This window comes from Pyrus communis, chromosome 14 (genome assembly GCF_963583255.1).
Source record: "Pyrus communis chromosome 14, drPyrComm1.1, whole genome shotgun sequence".
Taxonomy (NCBI): Eukaryota; Viridiplantae; Streptophyta; class Magnoliopsida; order Rosales; family Rosaceae; genus Pyrus; species Pyrus communis.
In genome coordinates this window covers 9,860,360-9,877,051 of record NC_084816.1, presented here as the reverse complement: position 1 = coordinate 9,877,051, position 16,692 = coordinate 9,860,360, and the positions used below count along the sequence as shown (strand labels likewise).

Genomic DNA, 16,692 nt, shown 5'->3' with positions numbered 1-16,692 from the left:
GTCTAAACACCTTACATTTCGCAAGTGAATTGAGTTCGACTTGGATTGCTTATTTCCAGTTTGACCAATCAATTCTACGTCGACATTCATCAACGAAACGGGGTTCAATGTCATCGCTCAACATGATCTTAATAGCTACTACATATGCTAATGCATCATCGATAATCATCTCATTTCTACACCAAACATCATCCAAGCTGGCATAATGGACCGAAATCTCACAATTTTTGGGAAATAGATTTGTCTCTTCAAGGACGCTTCCGTAATCTAAAATTTCCCCATGAGTTGGATAAAATGAGTAGGCGATAGTCAGATTCATGGTAGGCTCAATAAGAGCTTGTGCCATGGGTTTCCTCTTCCGAGGGTGTGAATCCTATGAACCAAGCGGTATGTCACGCTTTTGTGTAGGGTCAAAGGATTGGCTAGCTGTTAATTTACGTGGATTGACCAAAGTGGCATCCCAAGCCTCCAAGAGGGAAGTTCATTGTACATTTGGTACATCCATCTTTGCAGGCACATTCACAGTTGGAATATGTGATATTGTCACTCGCTCTAGATTGGTGAAAGCATCCGACATACTCTGAGCTACGCTCTGAAGATCTAATATGTGCTGCACTTCAGTTTCAAACTGAGTGGTGTGAAGATCTAAATGAGACAAAGTGGGAGTCGTCAATGATAATTCGCGTCGTTCTTCAAGAACGGTGACGTTCTTATCTCCTCCTAACGACAGGAAGACTGTCTTGTAGAAGTAACAATCCACAAAATGAGCAGTAAACAAATCGTCTGTCAAAGATTCTAAGTAACGAATAATTGAAGAAGAATCATATCAGACATAGATTATCATCCTTCGCTAAGGCCCCATTTTTGTACGTAAGAGGAGTGAAATCGGCACATAAATCGCATAACCAAAAACGCGCAGATGTGATATGTTAAGTTCGTATCTGGTAACCAACTGAAGGGTGCTATACAGTTGGGTCACAATAGACCCCAAGCGGACCAACATGGCTGCATGCAATATTGCATGGCCCCAAGTAGCGATCGGGAGCTTGGTACGTATGACCAACGATCAAGCAATCATTTGTAAATGCTTAACGAATGCCTTTACCAGACTGTTCTGGGGGTGAACATGGGGTATTGGATGTTCAACTTCAACCCCAACCGACATGCAATAGTCATCAAAAGTTTTAGATGTGAATTCTCCAGCATTATACAATTGAATATATTTGATTAGATAATCAAGGTGGTGAGCCCTGAGCTTGATAACCTGAGTCAACAGTTTGGAGAATGCAACGTTCCTTGTAGACAATAAGCACATGTGTGACACATGTGTGGAAGCGTGAACCAAAACCAAAAAATATCTAAATGGTATGCAGGGAGGGTGAATCGGTCCACAAATGTGCCCCTGAATCCTTTGTAGAAAAATAGGAGGATTCGAAAGAATCTTGTCATAAGAAGGCTTAATAATAAGCTTTCACATGAAGCAAGTTTGACATGCGATTCCTGTGTAGAAAAGTAGGGGAAATAGGCTTCAAGTTTGAGACTAGGATTTTTGAAAAAGATGCATAAATTAAAATGAAGACAAGAAGACAATAAAAAGGGAAATACGGCGATGGACGCCGAATTCTCATGCTGGCGGCTCTCAAAACAATAGCTCGAGCGAAGGCAAACCAAATCTGAAGAGGGGGAGAGTGAAGGAACTCTCACAAAAGGCAGTGGTTGCCCGATTGTTAACCAGTCATCATAAATACAAAGCACAATAGCACCATTTTCAAATGAAATTGAAACCTTCAGTCGCCTCCACATGCATCAACGGTAAAAAATCGCTCAAAAATCAGTCACCCATGGGGTTGATCATATGAGTTTATTACCACTAACATTACCAATATCAAATACTAACAAAATGTTTTACTTTCACATTAAATCACTTAAATTGCCCGGAAAAAAAATGATCTATCCCCCTATTGAAATGATCTATAGCGGAAAAATCTGAGCCAAAATGTAAAAGAACGTATCGTCCAATTGACATTTAAAAACTGGGGAGCATGTTGGTAATCGGTATGCATTGCTGCTATTGCACTCCACTCAATTTAGCCCAGTCTACAAATTGCATACCACCGTATATATTGTTGGCGAATCGTACACCTATAGTGAATGCCATTGCAACAGGCGGAACGCGCTTTGCCAAAGGTGATGCTTCAACCAGCCCTTCCAGACCATTTACAATCTGATAACGTGTGTTGGACGAGACAGCAAGGAACACACCTGATTAACAGATCAAAACAGTTGGTGTAAAGTCGATGGTTATGTGTACAATAATATCCCCCTAACCACAACCTGGCCCGATTGTTACATTCAAACTACCGAGATGAACCCACATTTGAATTGCACCATACAATTAACACACATGACATAACTAATCAGTTTAATCACTGAGGTTCGCAGGTTGCACTTGCAAATATATACACAAATAATCAAAGTGACAAGTGCATTAGTGTATCCTATGAATAAAGCGTAAACAACTTGCAGTGACAAGTACATTAACAGATCTTTTAGGTTTGGGACAAGAATACATATTCGCTCTGTTGAAGATCTCAGAAACAATTGGTATAGCTAATATACTATTCTTTCAGGTGCAAAAACAAAAGCTGTGTCCTCAAGTACCATTTCACATTATTCCTATATCATAGATTCCACTTCTTATCAGATAGAAAATGTACCCTATAATCCATATATTCTGAGTGTTTTTTCTTTCTTGTAGAACTGTAAAAGTTACAGGCTCATTATTTCAGTTTCTTTACAGACAAAAAAAAAGTTCCACACAAATTTACACCAGTACCAGGAATTAATTTTGTGAGATGGCATTTGTTAAAATAGTATTTATGCATATCTTTTAGTTTACATTTATTCCATGACTTCACAACTAAGACACAGGGAAACTTGCTTAACAGATACACAGTAGTACACAGTTCAATGAGGAAAAGAATTGAAATCTGAACAAAAGAGCAGGACCTACCCCAAAGAGCAGCACTTTTCACAAGAGGAGGCACGGGTATGTCCCCTTCTGACTTTTTTACGCTCCTGATGACACATAAGAATAAGAGAGTGAATAATTATCATTAATAAAGAAATCTTTTCCTTTTGGTTTGGTTCGGTGGAAGTTTTGGGCGATCCTTATATTTGATACTATTCAAAACACCCAATTCAGGTTGTCAGTACAAATTAAAAAAGCAAAAGAAATAGAAAACACACACACACACACACATTTTCACCTTTGTGCACAAAAACAAATTAACAGTGGAAGGAAATTTATGTTTAGGCAGGCAACATGATCAGCCTTTCATCAACGAACTTCATGGTAAGATGTACATTCATGCATGATTCCAGTGGAAGTTCCATTTAATGCTTCCTAAAGTTCAAAAGATAATCAATCTGTGTAGCTATAACATAGAAGACTTAAGCCCCCTTTCCCTGCAGGTCAGGGAAAGACCTTCATCCAACCACCTGACTCTCAATTTAAAATATCATAGATATATATGTTTCCAATGACATCAATGTTAAGTAATAATATAAATTTCATTTTCTGCTCAACCTGGAAATGTGGTAGATGAACCTCCTCAAATAAAATAAAATAAAATGTAAGGTCTCATGTTTCATGTGTTTTACTTTCTAATGAGTACATAACTATATAAGTATAAAAAGTTAGGGACAGTTTGACAACCATTTCATTTTTCTGTTACAAATAGAGAAGATATTACATGAGAGAAAGGAGAGATGGAGACAGGGGGAGGAAGGATGACGGGAGAAATGTGGAAGATATGCATATAGAATGGTACATAAAATGAAAATTCAAAACGGGATACACATTCAAGTTGTTTTCACTTCAAGTTTTGTTTCATACACTCCTTCATTACTCCCTCCTCTCTCCCTCTACCCTTCTTCGTCCCTCTTTTCCCCATATACTTTCCCTCTACCACTCGCACAAAAAAATAAAAATAAAAAAATAAGACAACTAAACCCTAAAAATGAAAGGGATATCAATGGGCCCTTAAAAACACATTTAACAGCAGATATCCAAACAAGAGCGAATGACATCTGACAAAGAAACTGAAATAACATGAAAACTATATAGATAAAAGCATACCTTTTGGCATTCATGATCATATTTGCAATTCCTTGTCCAATAAGACCACATACAAACCCAACTGATCCGTACAACACACCCTGGACCAACATGTTCCAATCAATTAATGAGAACCAGAACCCATATTTTGGTCTAGAAAATTAACATATTACAGCTGGTAAAGAAACCTAATTTGAAGAGAGAATAGTTAAAAAGAACCACATTTGAAAAACTGAAGACAGTGAAAATCTCCACCCCTTCTCATCTTGATGAAGCATTTGTCATTAACATTTACAGTCCAGAGGGCAACTACCTATCTATCCGTTACAAGAAAAAACTGAACAACATCACTAATAAGATGTTTTACCTTGTAGAAATATGTGGCTGTTCTCTGCTTAACTGTGAATTTACATCCCGGCCTTTCGGCTTCAAAGACGCTGCAAAAGAGGAATGGTGAATAATTTATTGAAGATCATGCAACGGTTCACAGAAGAAGAATGCTAGAAGGACTCATTGGTTTGAAGTCAGATTCAAGAGACAGGAGAATACAATCATGTGGTCCCAAAATGGTAACCTTGAGTCCCACTCCCAATTTTGGAAAAGAAATTTGATGTCAATACGTCAGTCATTGTGTTTTCATCATTTTCTGTAGCTCGACACGGGGCTCACAAATTATTGGGAGGCAACCAAACAGTACATAAGGAAGAATGAAAGGAAACAGCTTTGCTCAATAAACAAGCTCACTCAAACCCTTTCATATTGAGTTTAAGTATCCCAAAGCAGACAAATTCAGTATTGAAATCCGATCGGGTAAATATGCAATAGCGGAAAGGCCCTAAGAGTTAATTGTTGACATTGCAATGTCCAACAAACAATGACCTCTAAACAAGATAAAATATATTTAATTGGAGCAAAAAATAGATATCATGATAAATGATGACCGTGACCTCTTAAACAAGAGAACCTAACTAACCTAAAAAACGAATGATAAGAATAACATTTACACTGGTCAACCTAAATGGATAAGAGACTGAAATTAATGAGAAGATATGGATAATAAAAATACAGATATAAACTAGTGTATAGATGAATACAGGCAGAAATAGTCAAACAGAGCATGATGTTAAAGGTTTAACAGAGCAGAATGATGAAGAATTATGTTTCCTAAGAATTTTGCAGTCTTTCTTACCCTGACTTGAGTAACAATGAAACAAATTAAAAATATAAACAGAGATGACTGGAAAGATGGACTACAATCAGAGTAAACAATCCAACGAGTACTTGTCGAGCTCTTACCAAATGCAAATTAAACGCAGTAACTATTGATAGATAACATTAAATGACCTACAGCAGAATACGAGTTTCATAAAATGCTGCGTTGCAGTGCTAACCTGCTAGGAAGAGCGGCACAAGCCTTCTGCACGCTTCCTAATAAACCCTGTGATACTAACGGATTTCCAATCCGAGCATAGGGTGCCAACATGCCAACCAAAGCAATGTCAACCACTATTCCAACCAAAAGATCAGCAGCATACAACTCAAACTCAGCCCAAAAATCCTTTCCCCTTTTCTGAACTTCTGCAAATGTTGCACAACAAGAATCTATGACTATCTGCATTACAAAGGTGGACGAAGAAAAACCTATTCAGTAGTTAACAAGAGCAGAAATTGAAAACCAGTGCAGATTCAACACAAGGTATACATGTAATCTAACTTGTAGAATTATCACCAATGGCACCAATCACTCAAAATAATAAAAACCACTCAAAAACTATAAACCGAAATGGAAAACGGACAAAAACAAACCTCTGTCCCAACTTTGAAAAGAAAGGAAGGATCAGCCATCATCCGATTACGTAGCATTGAGCAGTACTTCATCAAAAAACCCAGTGGCCAAACTGACCCCTGAAATTCAATTATCAAAACACAAAATAACGAAAATTCAATCACAAACCTGATAAAAATCGTAGCTTAAAAGATTTTTCAACAGAAATGACGACCAGATTAAGCAAAAATTCAAACCTGCAAATCCAAGTAGCGGAGAAGAAACACTTCCCGGAGCCCAGTAGTCTTTGCAGCCTCAACCATGTCTAAAGGGAGCTTCATACCCCGAGCTTCGCTCTCCTTCATCACCTCATCAAACTTCAGCAATGGCCCAAACTCCTCTTCCTCTCCACCATCCTCTTTACCCCCGCCGTCTCCTTCTCCTCTTCCTCCGCCACCAAATGAATCGCCGCCATCACCACCGTCATTTCCTCCGCCGGAACCGTCGATTTTCGGCTCAAAAACCATCGCTTTCGCCTCCGTGAAATCACCATTTTTTCCCGCGACGGAGGCAGTCTCTGATCCCGCGCAATTGAGATGGAAACGGCGGTTGCGAGACGGTAAATGGTGCGAAGCCACCAGCTTTAACGAGTTTGTGAGTTCGGAATGGGGATTAGGGTTTTGGAGACACTGCAGAGGAACTCTGCCTTTGGAGGCGGAGCTTGAAACGACGGCGTTTGGGAGGTGGGCATGCGATGGTGGCGAACAAACTGACATTGTGTGTAACTGGCACGAAGGGAAGTCACAGACTCACTGTTCCAAAACAACTTTGACTGAAGGGATCGTAATCACCTGCGGATGAGACCGTGAAAAGGTAATAGGTGGCAGAAGTTTATTGGCTGTAAAACAGTTTGGGAAATATAAGAAAATAGAGGATAAAACTCTGGCGCGCAATCCACCCCCGGGGTTTATTACGTGGAAAAGAACCACGTGGCAGAAAGTGATTGGCTGTAAAACAGTTTACAAAAGGAAAAAAATGATCGACGCCTGAGAGATTCGAACTCTCGCGGGGAAACCCCATGTACTTAGCAGGCACACGCCTTAACCACTCGGCCAAAGCGTCGGCTGATGTTAAGCTTACTTCGGCTTTTGATTTAATTTAGTAAAATAAAGTTAGTTAGACCATTCCAAACACACTCAAGATTGAATCTGTCTTTGTTTAGAGCAACTCCACCGTTGCTAAGGCCTCCAGGGTTATTCACTATTTAATCCACCCAGTGAACAGTAATTGCCCTTAATAAATAGTAATTACCTTTTGTATCTCGACTCCTACATTGAATAGCCCTAGCAATAGGCAATAAAATAATACTAATTTTTTTTATTTATAAAATAATACAAAATAATTATTTTAAGAAAAGTAAAAATTAAAGATTAAAGATTAAAGATGCAAATTCCATTGCAAAGTTAATGCAGCTTCTCACACTAGTCAAATTTTGACTAAAGTTTTCATCTTTAAAATAGTTTGCTCAAGCAATTAACGAATCAAATTATGCAATTCTAATTTCTAGATAGAAATTAGAAACAATTAGCTAATTTGGAACTAAAGAATTCAGCTTTAAAGAATTTGATTTAGTTAATTAGTTAAATTACGAAAAATCAGGAACTATTAATCAATTCGGAAACTTTGAGCTGACCTCATCCACTGCAGAGCAATAGTACTCATACGCGAGCTTGAGGAACTCAAACCGCCACAGAAGCAAGAGAACGAAGTCACGGTCTTGGCGGTCAAGTGATCCACTCTCCAAGGAGGCGGTGGTCACGAGGCGGGGATCTAAGAGCTCTGCCTATAGCGCCTTGTGGAAGTAGACGAGCAGGAGGATTGGCGTGTTGGCGAGCGGGACACGTGTTGTGGATGCGGAGCACTCCGGCTAGGCATCGTTTTGAGAAGGGAAGAGGAAGCAATGGGGAGAGTCGTTGTCGTCGCCTCTCGAGTTGGTGAGAAGCACGCCCTCCGTCTCCGGGATATCAACGTCACCGGCATCGAGATCGACCTCTACAAAGAGCTGTCCAGGCTTGTCCACCACCACATCAGGGTGTTGCTGCTCTTCGACTCTGTCCAGGCCTCTCCCTTGGGCTCCATTGCCAGCACACGCTAGACCAAGTTGCTTGGGCTTTTTGGTCCTATTTAAGAGCCAGTCCACCGAGCTATTGCCCATGGTAGAACTGCTCTTAGTTTAAATGTTTTTGGATTTTTCTTTTTTTAATATTGGAGGTATTTTAACATCACCTGTATGTGAGGCTTCAATAAAAAACAGTAAAATTTAGACTTGTGAAATTACATTATTGCCCATCATTTTTTTTTGTGATAGAAGACTAAGTAGTATTTTCACTATCTTTTGGTTGACAAAGACGGTTTCATTAATTAATAGAGATGAATTTGGAGTAATTATTGTATTGTGAGATTTTCTAAGGTGCGCTAGAGAATTTCAAGTGTTTTACTGTTATATTTTTGTTTAAAAATACAAAAATGAAAATCTAAACGTTAAAAAGCTAGAAATATTCTATACTCCATAGGACTATAGATTTTTATCGTATTATTTGTCAGGGAAATACCCTGAAATAGGACAATTCTTTAATCTTGAGACAGAAATAAGACAAACCAGCCATGCACAAGCCATGCACAAAATCGAAATTACTAACCACATATAAATACAAAAAATCATCAGCTCATTCCATCACTGTTCTCATTTGGAAGAGGGGGATGTCAAAAGAGCTCCGTGAGCCCTAATTTATGGGTTGAGCTTAGATCTCTAAGCTCGATTTCGAAGAGAGGGAAGTTCAAAGAAAGACGAGAAGAATGAGCTGGGTTTTGAGTTGACCTCATACATTTGATTTCAAACAAAGGGATGCCAGAGATATGAGAAGAGTGAGCTGAATTTTGTACTATATTTTTTGTTTTGGCCGGAAAGTTTCATTTTTTCTGACAACTAAAGCTTCAGCATACATAGTAAGGTAGAGTGTTTAGTTCCAAGTTCCTTTATCAATGATGGGGATATAGGTTGTGGAATAAATTTCAAGTTTTGACGTGCTACAAAACTGGGATGGAACAATTTTTGGTTCATGTGCTCAATTGCAGAAATTTGTGAATTTTTTTCCGTAATGTGCATGTGGTGTGCATATGGTCTGCGAGAATGTTCACTAATTATGATGTATGTATGTTGCGCCCCGAAATTTAGTGAGTATGACCACAACCTAGTTGGCCTCAGTGAAAAACAAAATTAAGAAAAAGATTAGAGGACGTTAAGGGTCATGCATGTCCATGAAATAAAGATAACGAGTATCATGTTTTCCATGTACACGGTTAGACAGTGGTTGATATACATAACAAGACTTTCAAACTGTCACTTTAACCTTATATACGTAATAAATATGTTTTAATTGTATCCACTATATCAATATATTGCCATTAAAGTTTCTCCAATTCTGTGCATATCATGTGCATGTGGTGTGCATATAATGTATATGGTGCGTATTTACATCTTTGATACTCTTCGCATTAACGTAGTTTACTACTTTTTCCTTTGATTCAGAAGCAGACCCTCCAAATATGAAAAAGGCGAACGAGTTCATGAAACAACTTCCTTTGATTCATTTGGGTTCTTTCGTGCCCATTCAAATTGCAATTTTCAAATCCTTGAAATATTTGAACACAATCAAATTTGATACCAAATTCAAATTAATGAATCTTCAATTTTTCATATAAAGTTTAAGGTCATTTATCTAATTGCGTCATTTTTTTTCTTCAGATTTCGAGGAGAGAGCTGTGAATTATGGGTTTTTGGGTTGAGCTCAGATTTGTGAGCGTTACATGTGCATGTCGTGTACATACAGTGTATGAGCGAGCTTAATAAGAAGAGAGCGAACAAGTACGTGAAACAATTTCATGCATATCCTTCTCTCTTCCTTCTTTCCACTCCGATTTCTCTCTTTTCACTCAAATTTATCTCTTCTCCAAAAGGCAACTGACCTTTAATACATTTTTTCATTTCATTGTAGTAAAAGCCAAATCCTATTTTAGTGCTTGTAAATTTGGATCGAGAGAGGGAGCATAGGGAGGGAGAAGACAGAAGAAATGAAAACCCACATATAAATTAGAGAAATGATAAAAAAAAAAAAAAAAAAAAAAAATGAAGGATTTGAGTCTTCTCCAAGAAACACCAAACCAATCACTTTAACTCCAAAAATCCATCAATCAAAAAGCGAAATTAAGCAAATCCAGTTCAAAAAACCTACAAATGAAAAGGTAAAAATCGAAGAAGAGGGGTGGATTAGAGAGAGAGCTCTTGTGCATATTCAAAATGCAGAGAGATGAGAGAGAGAGAGAGAGAGAGAAAGAGAGAGAGAGAGAGAGAGAGAGAGCTTGGATGAAGAAGATGAGTGGGTTAGAGGGAGAGATCTTGGATGTGGGTTAGAGGGAGAGATCTTGGATGAAGAAGATGAGTGGGTTATGGTTCTTCAAATTGAAATTGGGCGAGATATTTTTTTTTTTCTCTCTCTATCTCCTCTCTGTTTTTGTCTCTACAAAATGAGAAATAAAGGTTGGAACTTCTAGATAACCCATTTATATGGAAGGATAATTTGATCATTTCAAGATGTATGACAATTTGGACATTTCCCTAAAACAAATGACAACCGGATTGCATTTCTTGCCAAATTTCACCTTGTTGCTCGAATCACAAATTTAAAGAAACACTTCAAACTCAACAATTTATAAAATAAAAAATAAATAAAAATAAATAAATAAATAAAAAAAAGAAAAAACCCCAACTGAAATGATAATGGGAGAATGACTGAACAACTATATCCATTAGAGCATGAAAAATTAACAGATGACGAGCTATATTTATAACAGGAGATGCGATGGAGGAAGCCAAATTGAAGAGGCGCATGGGGCAGAGACGCGAGCAGCAGATAGGAAGGGTCAAGAGGAAAGAGAAGGCAAAAACAAAAGTCAGTTTTAATAGTATTTTAAATTTAACATCTGCTATTTTTCTCTCTCCATCCAGGCTAGATTTATCTAGCTACTGTTCATTTGCCAATTTGGAAACAAATTTTTGTCATTTTTACGCTAAAGTAGCCGAACAGGCTGGGCTAGCCAGCCTAGCAAAAACGAAACATTGATAAATGCTGCCCGTGCAAACTTTGTTGTCTATGCAGAACGATGAAACTTTTGGCTCTCTGCCCAGAATTTGAATAAATTAGCTCCACAGTATTTAAACCAAAGAACCGGGGATGTAACCGGTTATTTATCTCCCTCTCTATCTCTCACATCACGTAACATAGTAGAATCCCCCACTTAAGAGAGACTCGTATATTCCCTATGCTTTCCTCGATTACAATCCTTCATTTACAGATACTTTCCATTGTTTAATGAATAGCAATTAAAAATGAAGACACCTCAAAGGAAGGCAAGCAAATTCAAATTTTGTATATTTCCACTATTTCACAGACCTATAAGTTACAATTCGGGTCATAAACATGTACATGTATAAACCCATAAACATGCTAACTAGAAAAAAAATATGTGCAAAACAAAGTGTATTTACATGTAACAAACCTCCGTATCAAGATGCGGAGCACAGATTTCTGATTTCGAATCTTGGATGGGACTAGCATCCTGTAACACGTAAGGTAAGAGTAATAATGGTTCCTCCTGATATCGGCCAAGTTCCAACCGTTGCCCTATAACTCGGAAACTATTCTGGTTGGTTAACAGAAATATGAAGAAAATGAAACTTTCTCAAAAACATGGAATTGTTTCGAGGCTTTGGAGTACGCATGAACTATCCATTCCTTGCTTGGGTACTTTTTGTGAACCAACCAGAGCCTCTACGTACCAAGGCAGACTTCAATTGCTTATAGACTGGCTCTCAAAACAATGAGGAACTTTTTCTGTGTCTAATATGCAAGGTCGAAGGGCGTCCCTGCTCAACTGATGATCTTGGGGAGGGCTGCGTACTTTGAATAGTATCTGGTTTAGCATCAGATGGTCGCGAAAGAAGACTGCACCCAATTCTCCTGCCAACCATACGAGGAGAACTGAGGGAGCTGTGTGATTTGCTCACCTTTTTCATCTCTTGCTTTATTTGACTGAACTCTTCTTCGAGTTCACCGACTCTAGATCTCATCTTTTCCATATCCACCTTTAGAACCCGGTTCTCACGCACCATAGTCACCCACCCATCCCTCTGTATGATCTGGCCAGTCATGTCACCTGGGACAGTCGTAGGACCTGCAGGGCCACTATGAGTTTCCAAGCCATGAAGACAACCAGCTAGAGCCGTTCTCAAATGCATCTGCTCAAAGAACAGTACTTGAAGAACAACTCTGAGTGGAAACCTTTCATTTTGGGACGCATGGGAACAGGCATCAATAGATAGCTTCTGGAAGTCGATGATGCTGCAGAGATCTTCCTTCTCTTTATCTGTGAGCCAAGGGTGTGCCTTGAAGTATATATCCAGCGACCTATACAGCCCATCATATAAAGTTCTTGAAGATTCTGGGAGGGCCTCCGCAAGAGAGCGTATCTTTCCTGGTTTTAAAGTCACATCTGAAGCAACCTCCGCAATATAGCTATCTACCAACTTCGCAACTTTCTGTAAAGGTCTTGACAAAGGTGATGTTTCCATGTTGACAGATGATGGAGAAAGTGGTGTAAACTTTGATTCTGACGACACAAAATGATGGATTATCCGTTCAACACAGTCAGTATCGTACAATGTGTCAGCATTTGAATAAGTAGGAATTAGAAGACTATCTAGGGTTGCCAATTCCAGCTGCATCCCTATTCTCCTCTCCAAAGCATGCTTGCAGGTTTGACTGACACCCAATATTAATGCAACGCGAAGAAGACCAAGTAGAAAACGGCAAAACGATTTCCCCTTCTTTCGGGGAAGAAGTTTTTCAATGCTTTCTAAAACTACCTTTTGATCAAGGGCAATGGGTGTCAAACTGAAACTTGTAACTGTTCTGGGTATACCATGTCGTCCACCCTGCCATCGTCCTAGGCCAGGTAGGTACTTTCTGGCATAGTGCATTACAGAACCCACTAGGTTTTCAGGTCTAATACCCCTTGTTTCCATTGTCTTGATAAGCCTCTCAAATAAACTCACACTGAGGTATGAGATGTCTTCAAACCACCAGTCAGACTCAGAGCTTCGAATTCTCGCTCCGGTGTTAATTCCGTTCCATAGGATGCTTCCACCAGGACTCTGTAAGCTACCATACATCATCATAGGCCATCCAAACAAACTAGGATCTGTACAAACCATCACTGATATAGCATTTACACACTTGTTTACTATGTGAAGCTTTTCTGCCCACTGGATAACAGGCTCGCAACTTTGAAGAGCCAAGATAGAGTCTTTCCAGTTGTGAAGTACATTCTTATGGAAGAAACTCTCCGACTTTGAGAGCAAGTTTCCTTCTCCATGCTCATCTGTCATTTCAAGGTAGTCCGCTGCACAGTACACCATCACTACATTTCTTGGAGTCAATTCCACTCGCATACCATAGCAGAATTTAGCTGCAATCAGGAACATGTCAGGGCCACCAGGAAGTTCCTCCAGAACTGCAGTGAAAATGCTCCTGCATGTGCTTTTGGACTCATACATATGTGATATCTTCCCACATTTTGATATGAGAGGAAACTGGAGAGTAAAGAATTGTCATAAGTAATAATTCCAAGAATTCACCATAACAACTGTGATAAGTAAAGAATTGTCATAAGTAATAATTCCAATAATTCCAAGAATTCACCATAACAATGAGAGCAACGCCAGAACAGACACAAATATAGAAAAAATCCAGAATATAAATCTACGAAACATGATAACTACTATTAGTGAAATGAAGCAATAATGCTCAAAGCTTTTATTTTTAGAATACAGACATCCTTACATATTCCACAGTCCACATTAATGCGGCTTTCAGTAGGCAAATACCTTCTTTCGTTATAGAAACATATATTGAAAGTTTGTGAGTTATAATGCACCACCAACTACCAGGGAAACTGAAATGCTTTTGACAATCTTAAAAAGCCAGTCAACAATTAATTTCTGAGGTTTGGGAATAACCTAAACCTTGTTATTAGTATTGACCCGAAAAAGAAACCTTGGTACTGGTTTATATCCACTTTTAATCACAAAATTCCATAATCCACCATAGCAAATGATAAGCGCATACCTTGTGAAGGTGGAAGTTCACGCCGTCCACCATGACAGTTATATCACTCGGCAATCGCACTTTGCAAAACCTGACAGAGAAAGAAAACACCACATCAATTACATAGCCTCTCCAATTCCATACATTAAGTCAATGAAACAATCAATTTCCATTCTACCAAAAAAGGATTTGTAAGAACATCTCCAATGGAAGATGCAAAATACCTCGAAATTGCGTTTTACATTTTTAATTGGCCAGAAAACACTCCAATGGCGGGATGTAAAATATCCATCTTCGCCAGAAGATATAGATAAAAATGTAAATTTACATCATGTATTACATCTTTTTGGATGTGGGCCCCATCAATCAAAGGGAGAACAATAAATGTAATCCCAAATTTACATCTCTTCCAGTGGAGTAGAACTAACATTTAAACTTCCCTGGAAATGTAAAATGGGATGTAAATGAGGCTTTTACATCTCAAATTTGCATCTCTCCATCGGAGATGCTCTAAGAGATTGAGTTATAAAGCTCTATCTGAAGTTCTGAACTGAATCATGGAGTTGAAAGCTGTAATTTAAATATAACAAACTCTGGCCCTCTGTCCTTAAAGGTCATAAATTCGATATCGCATTAAATTTAAGTCCCTAAAAGGACAATAATTGGGAGGATTAAACTTAGAAAACATAGAAAAGGGGTCATATTACTGTTCATGAAAGTGTACATACACCAATGAAATAATCAATTTGAGCTCTAACTAATAGGGTCTATTCCTATTGAATTATAAAACTCTATCTGAATTCAATTATGTAATTGAAGGCTACGGTTGAATATAATCAGAGTCTGATTAAGTCCCAAATTACTGTGAAGATTGAAATCTTGAAGAAAAGCGGTTGTATAGTATTACTGTGTTCATCAAGTGTATAAACCAATGAAATAAACAATTTGCAATTTAACAAAGAGGGTATTATTTGAAACTGATTAATAGAATTTTATCTGAATTCAAACTGAAATATAATAAGAATTTGGCCTTAAAGGGTCGTGAATTCAATCCCAAGAACAATAATTTAGAAAGTTGAACAACTGAAGAAAAGGCGTTGTACTTCTGTTCATGAAACTGGTGTGGTGGGAGAGAGAGAGAGAGAGAGAGAGAGAGAGAGAGAGAGAGAGAGAGATTACCAGTCATTGCCTTCTCTGCAAAACTCAGAAACCTTCCCAGGTGGAGCCATGGCTGAGGTGGGAAGAGAGAACCTTCCACCCTCTCTCTGTCTAGGGAAAGGAAAACTAGAGCTTCATGAAATTGGGTGGGGAGAAGAACACAGACACAGACACAAACTAGTTGTTTAATCAAAAGTGAAAAAGAAGGGGATAAAGATGGCACCAAGCGACGTAAGTAGGAATCCAAGTCCAACTTAGTCAAAACAAATGCCGTGTTGCCCCTTCTCTCTCTCTCTCTCTCTCTCTCTCATCAAATGACCAAACCCCAAAACCCCACACCCACCACCACCACACCACCAAACACCATAAGATGGGATGAGACCATAAATAAACAAAAAAAACCAACACAAATTCAAATTTAATCACACCCAGAAAAGAGTGCACAGATCACGACGCCCCCAATACGTGAGCAAAACAAAGGATATATAAAACTGGGACAACCAGAAGAGGCCGGCATGTGTGGGAACAATGCCATGGGGTCGAAGCAAGCAAAAGCATCAATCAGTGATTGCAGAGGGGGCCTTTTTTTTTTTACTCTTTAGCCGGCCGAGTAAATAATTGGGTTTTTTTGTTGTTGTTGGAGACGGGATAATTATGTGTTTGTTTACTCTCTCTCTCTCCGAGGCTTTTTGTCAAACACCTTCCCTGCAATCATTTTCCGAGATGCGTGGTGTCTGACCGTCGTGGTAGCTTTTGGATGCGATCGATTTTCATTAGGGTTATTTAGTAAACTTGGGTTTTTCAGGGAGACTGAAAATTTGAAAGAAAGGCGAAAGAACAGTGAAATAAAGAGGGATGGGATTAGCAATCATTTATTTTGGGAAATTTTGTTTAAGCCTATCTACCCACTCGGTGCACCCAACTTAAATTTTAAATGTCAATTGTCTATTTTATTAAGTACAAAATGAAATTAATAATAAAAATCAAATTTATCAATAGACTCACATACTATAATTAAACCCTACCATCACCTTTGTTTATCCTATATTCATTCCGACTAAACCCTAATAGCTCTGATAGAGAAAAACAAGTTTTCTATTGATGGATGGTGATTTTGAAGTTTTTAATTCTCCAACTAAGGTATGACTCAATTTATGGATATTTTGTTTGTTTGCTTCTTCTTTGGATTAAATTTCTTACTTTATATATATATATATATTGTATTTATTTTTCTCTGCCGTCTGTATGTGCCTCAAAACACCAATGTAAGGACTTTTGATTAGTACTGTAAAGACATAAAACTTGATTCTTGGTGCAAATAAAGATTGCTCAACCTTAACCACGAAGTAGAGGGTGGCATGTCTTGCATCTTTTTTTATTCGAAACAGCTCCAATTTGTTTATTTGTTTATTAACATAGCAGCAAAA

General features: G+C 38.3%; 2 protein-coding genes and 1 non-coding gene across 3 annotated transcripts; all 3 read right to left on the bottom strand.

Annotated features, from left to right (window-relative positions):
* Positions 1-1,850: 1,850 nt before the first annotated feature.
* On the bottom strand, positions 1,851-6,669 carry LOC137716032 (protein RETICULATA-RELATED 1, chloroplastic-like). Its single transcript, XM_068455420.1, has 7 exons — positions 6,143-6,669; positions 5,927-6,025; positions 5,512-5,732; positions 4,488-4,557; positions 4,142-4,221; positions 3,014-3,078; positions 1,851-2,262 (listed from the first exon to the last, which is right to left on the bottom strand). Exons 1-7 carry the CDS (start codon positions 6,659-6,661, stop codon positions 2,069-2,071), a joined length of 1,248 nt encoding a protein of 415 aa, XP_068311521.1. The 5' UTR covers positions 6,662-6,669; the 3' UTR covers positions 1,851-2,068.
* Positions 6,670-6,925: 256 nt separating this feature from the next.
* TRNAS-GCU (transfer RNA serine (anticodon GCU)) lies at positions 6,926-7,007 on the bottom strand. Its single transcript has one exon. It is a non-coding gene; the product is annotated as a tRNA-Ser (tRNA).
* Positions 7,008-11,347: 4,340 nt separating this feature from the next.
* On the bottom strand, positions 11,348-15,547 carry LOC137715524 (BTB/POZ domain-containing protein At3g44820-like). The gene is made up of 3 exons (XM_068454876.1): positions 15,287-15,547; positions 14,129-14,198; positions 11,348-13,593 (listed from the first exon to the last, which is right to left on the bottom strand). The coding sequence occupies exons 1-3, from the start codon at positions 15,334-15,336 to the stop codon at positions 11,815-11,817; spliced, it is 1,899 nt and encodes a 632-aa protein (XP_068310977.1). The 5' UTR covers positions 15,337-15,547; the 3' UTR covers positions 11,348-11,814.
* Between the last annotated feature and the right edge of the window lie 1,145 nt (positions 15,548-16,692).